This window comes from Orycteropus afer, unplaced genomic scaffold, assembly GCF_000298275.1.
Source record: "Orycteropus afer afer isolate SDZICR_OR568_19922 unplaced genomic scaffold, OryAfe1.0 scaffold00041, whole genome shotgun sequence".
NCBI classification, from domain to species: domain Eukaryota; kingdom Metazoa; phylum Chordata; class Mammalia; order Tubulidentata; family Orycteropodidae; genus Orycteropus; species Orycteropus afer.
The window spans coordinates 2762878-2767951 of NW_006921628.1; the positions used below are offsets into that span (position 1 = coordinate 2762878).

The following is a 5074-nucleotide window of genomic DNA, read 5'->3' on the forward strand; positions in this document are numbered from 1 at the left end:
GGGTTTGAACCACCAGCCTTCTGGTTAGCACTCAAGTGCCTTAGGCACTATGCTACCAGAGCTCCTTCCAGATATATTAGGGGCCCTAAATTTGCCCCTAGTTTTCCTTGAGAAACATAGTTTTAGGTTTCACATTTAAGTCTTTGATCCATCTGGAGTTAGTTTTTTTGTATAGTGTGAGGTACAGATCTTGTTCCATTTTCCTGCAAATGGATATTCAGTTTTGCCAGCACCATTTATTAAACAGACAATCAATTCTCCACTTAATGGATTTTGGCCTGTTAGGATGACTTTTGATATCCTGTGCCCTTGTGGGGATCTAGATAGTCCAGATATGAAGGCCACTCATGTACTCAGTATTTATTGATTGGATGTAGGCTACTCTCTCTCTGCTTCAATATCTGTATCTGCAAAATGAGCATCATGATATTCAGACTAAGGATATATAGTTCTGCTTAATATGATGCATATTGGATATCCAAAACCAAACCCAAACTGACAGCCATCAAGTTGGATCTGACTTATAGTGACCCCTCCTTAGTCTGATTAATATGGCACAGGAGCTCTGGTGGCATAGTGCCTAAGGCATTCAGCTACTAACCAGAAGAAGGTTGGTGGTTTAAACCCACCAGCCACTCCTCAGAAGGAAGATTGGGCAATCTACGTCCATAGAGATACTACCTCAGAAACCCAAGGAAGGGTTGCTATGAGTTGGATCCAACTTGACAGCAGTGAGTTTGGTTTTTTAATATGACACATATGGAGGGTCAACAAAGGCCCTCAATGAGAAGGACTGACACAGTGGCTGCAATGATGGGCTCAGGTATAGCAAGGATTGTGAGCTTGGCACAGGACTGGGCAGTGTTTTGTTCTACTATGCATAGGGTTGCTATGAGTTGGAGACAACTCAAGAGTACCTGACAGCAACAAATATGACACAATGGAGACTGGGTTAAAACTCATTGAAGTACTAGTGTAATTAAAGACATTGGTGTCCAAAAGAACTTTCTACAATGATGGAAAGGTCCAAAAGTATAACCACTAGCTACAGGTATCTGTGGAGCATCTCACATGTGGCTATTGCAGTTGAAGTGCTGAACTTTTTATTTTTTTAATGTGGTTATATATATATATATATATATATATATATATATATATATATATTGCCAACGAGTCAGGTCCAACTCATAGCCTTGTGTTTCTGAGGCAGTATCACTGTGGAAGCAGATTGCCCAACCTTCCTTCCAAGGACTGGCTGGTGGGTTTGAACCACCAGCCTTCCCATTCTTCTGGTTAGCAGTCAAATGCCCTAGGCACTATACCACACACACACACACACACACACACATATTAGCCAATTCAACACTTTTTACATGTGCAATTCAGTGGCATTGCTTACATTCATCATGTTGTACAAACATCACCACTTTAATTTTCCAAATTATTCTACCACCTAAGCAATGACTTCTCCTCCCCTCTCCCACTCACCCTTGATAACCACTAAAAAAGCTTTAATCTCTATACATTTGCCTACATGCAGTATTTGCCCTTGTATAATTGACTTATTTCACTCAGCAATGGTATTTTTCAAGGTTTATCCATGCTGTAGTGTATATCAGGACTTCATTTCTCTCCACGGCTAAGTGATATTCCATTGTATTTTATGACATTTTGTTCACCCATTCATCTGCTGTGAATTTTTAATGTGATTTAGTTTTAATTAAATTAAAATCCTCATATATCTAGGGGCTGCTATCTGATACAGCACTATTCTCTGCGATTGCTTCCACAATGCTGTCTCCTAAGAATGAGGAAAGTTTAGCCAGACTCCCACCTGTGCTAAAGTAGTGTCCCTGCAGCCCAGAGCTTCTTCCATACTGTGGAAGTATGAACACGCTACCAAGTCATTCATCTGGCTCCTCTGGATAACTGAGAGAAGCTCTATTGTTCACCAAAGCAGCCAGTTCTTTCATACATGGGGATAGCCCGCAGGGTTTGTAATTTTCCACTGATTCTTCATCACTGCCTGGTAGGGAGAGATGGACTTTGCTGACCAAGTAACTTCTGTACTTTGGGGCCTAACTGAAAACAACCCCATGAGTAGGTAAATGTCACAGAAAACACCAGCCCTGTGGTGGCCTGGAGCTAAGCGGAATTCGTCTCAGGGTAAAGATATGTTACAAATTAAATGTTGCAGTCAGTATGTAAAGCTGCAATAAATAGAAACTGAGTTACATCAAGGACAGAATTATACCTTAAATTTAAACTCCACAGCACTGTAATTAAAACTTAGCCTGTAGCAAATCATTCACTTGAGATTAAAGTAGCATGGGGGAAGGAGAGGTTTGGGTTTACCTTGCTTTCTACAATTTATAAATCTGAGCTACCAAAAGCTAACAGCCCTGCCCCCAAATCCAGTTCCCAATTAAAAACACAGTTTGAAAAAGCTTTAGGAGACCTGAGGGGCCCCTTTTAACAGAAGTCTGCCCCTTCCCTCCTGCCTCAGTCTATGAACAAATTTAAAAATATTACCTGGTCCCCTGATGGTCCTCTGAGCTGACACAGTGTTTTCATTAATACATCATTAGAGTATTGACACTGTGTTGGAGTTTTGCTTTAAAAACAGCCTTCACTTCACCAGCTTTGAATACAGACTCCAGGGCTCTGAACACTATTCCTGAGAAATAGTATTCACGTCATATAAAGAAAAAATTTTAAAAAGAAATATAAACTGTCATTAATCATTTTTAGTACATAATCCTCTTATCCCAATATAGGTTGCTCAAGGCTGTTCAGTGTTTTGTTTTTGTTTGTTAGTTTCACACAGTAAACACTGAAGTTAGCTTAACCACTGCCTGAACTCCTAGCCACCAGGCATTTCCAATTCCCTGAAAACAAACCCCCTCAAAAAAAAAAAAAAAGGTTTCTCTCAGGTTGGAAACACGTAATTTCATGTAAAAGCACCCGACATTGAAACTGTCATTTTTATTTTCTAGACTGTGAACTGTTACCTCATAGACAATAATGGATTTATTCTGGTGGCTGAAGACTACACACAGGTGAGTGAGAAATTTCTACCAACCCCATGGAACTGAGCTCAGAATGTGTTTGGGTCAGGGGAAACAAATGGTGGTGTTAAAACTTTGAGACAGTGATCTATATTTAAGAGGTACTAGCAGGAGATTATAAAACCTTATTTCCATCCCTCTAAGAATGTCACAGCCTACTTCTCACCAGGCTCCAAATAATTTTTCCCTCCCAGTTAGGGCAAGGGCAGGGCCTAGCGTCTGCTCTTTCACTCATAAAATGTTCGACTTATAGAGCGCCTTGCCTCAGCGTTGTCTATACCACATTTTTTTTTTTTTTTTTTCCCCTGAAAGGTGGAGGTTTCTTAAAGAGTTTGGGCAACTAGAAGGAGGCTTCTAATGTTTTATCTCTTTATTTAAAAAAAAAAATTATACACACACATATATATGTATATGTATATTCCTACATAATTATTGTGTATGGCTTTTTTTCTGGTTTTTGCTTTTTAAAAGTTAGTTATCTGAGTTCAAGCATTAACTTGGACTCTCAATACCAAGGGACAAGGACTCAGAGACAGAATGTGTTTCATTTGTCTGAGCTGTGAGGAGTGTTGAGGGTGGGAGAGAAGAAAGGGAAAGAACCAAGCATGGGGCTGAGCATGGAACTCACCACTGGATGTGGAAATCAGAATCAAAGTTCAAATTGAAGAATTTAGTAGAGAAGCAAAGGTTTCCCCAATGAAATTTTCCACATTAAAACTTTTCTGCAATTAGAAATTAAATTCATATATTAAAAGAAGTATTGTATTAGTATCATTTATCATATTAATTAAATTAGTATATTAACACAGACAACTTTGGCAGTGTGGATGATAAAGGAATAATACTAGAGCAGAAGGCAGATGGTTTCTGGGGCTAGTTCTCTTTCCTTAACTGGTTTTGGTATCTTTGGCACATCTCTTCTTCACCTATCTAGGCTTCCTGACAGGCTCTTTAAATGAGCATGATTACACATATAATGCTGCTTCTAACTCTCATCTTTGAAGATCCTAATATTTTATAATGAAGTCCCTTATAAATCATTTAAAAAAAAAAAATCTTTAGTCCTCCACAGTGTGATAGGCCCATTAATGCTAAATAAATTAGTTACTTGTCCATAAGTTTGGCTCCTTATGGTTTGAGCATAATGGTTACTTGATAAGTAATGGCTTCAGGTAATAGAAGCAAGTGTGCTTCAGTTTCTCCTATAATCCCCAAATATGATGTGGGTTGTAAATGTACCTTTGAGGTGAGAAAAATTACACTGATGGGAGGGAAAAAGTTCATTATTGAGATTCAAACTGCCAACTTTCAGTTTAGGAGCTCTGGTGACATAGTGCCCAAGGCATTTGACTGCTAACCAGAAGGCTGGTGGTTCAAACCTACCAGCTACTCCTCGGAAGGAAGATTGGGCAATCTATTCCGTACTGATACCACCTTGGAAATGAAAGGAGGGGTCTCTGTGAGTTGGATCTGACTCGATGGCAGTGAGCAGACTCACAGTTTACTCAGATGCTGGACATCCCTGGACATTAGACAGTAGGTCGACATTTAGTACAGTATATGAATCCATGAAACAAAGCCAGTCTCTGAGGAAACAGGAAGGTCCATAACCAGTTGCCTTGTATTCAACTCTGCCTCTTGGCACTTCCATGTATATAGAATAGAAATGTACTTCATAGGGTTCAGTGGCTGATTTTTCTGAAGTAGATCACCAGCCCTTCCTTATGAGGCACCTCTGGGTGGATTCAAACTACCAACCTTTCACTTCACAGCTGAGCACAGTCACTGCTTGCACCACCCAGGGACCTCAAGAAGATCCATGTTGTTGTTGTTGTTTGCTGTCGAGTCGGCCTCGACTCATAGCGACCCCTCCTTGGGTTTCTGAGGCAGTATCACTACGGAAGTAGGATTGCCTAACCTTCCTTCTGAGGAGTGGCTGGTGGGTTTGAACCACCAGCCTTCTGGATAGCAGTCAAGTGCCTTAGGCACTATGCTACCAGAGCTCC

General features: G+C 40.2%; 1 protein-coding gene across 1 annotated transcript in view; it reads left to right on the forward strand.

Moving 5' to 3' along the window:
- The window catches only part of CACNA2D3 (calcium voltage-gated channel auxiliary subunit alpha2delta 3), a 1513414-nt gene that overhangs the window by 1388338 nt on the left and 120002 nt on the right, over positions 1-5074 (forward strand). Inside the window, exon 30 of the mRNA XM_007937248.2 lies at positions 2997-3059. Within this exon, the coding sequence (XP_007935439.1) occupies positions 2997-3059 (63 nt within the window). The remainder of the gene's footprint in view (positions 1-2996; positions 3060-5074) is intronic.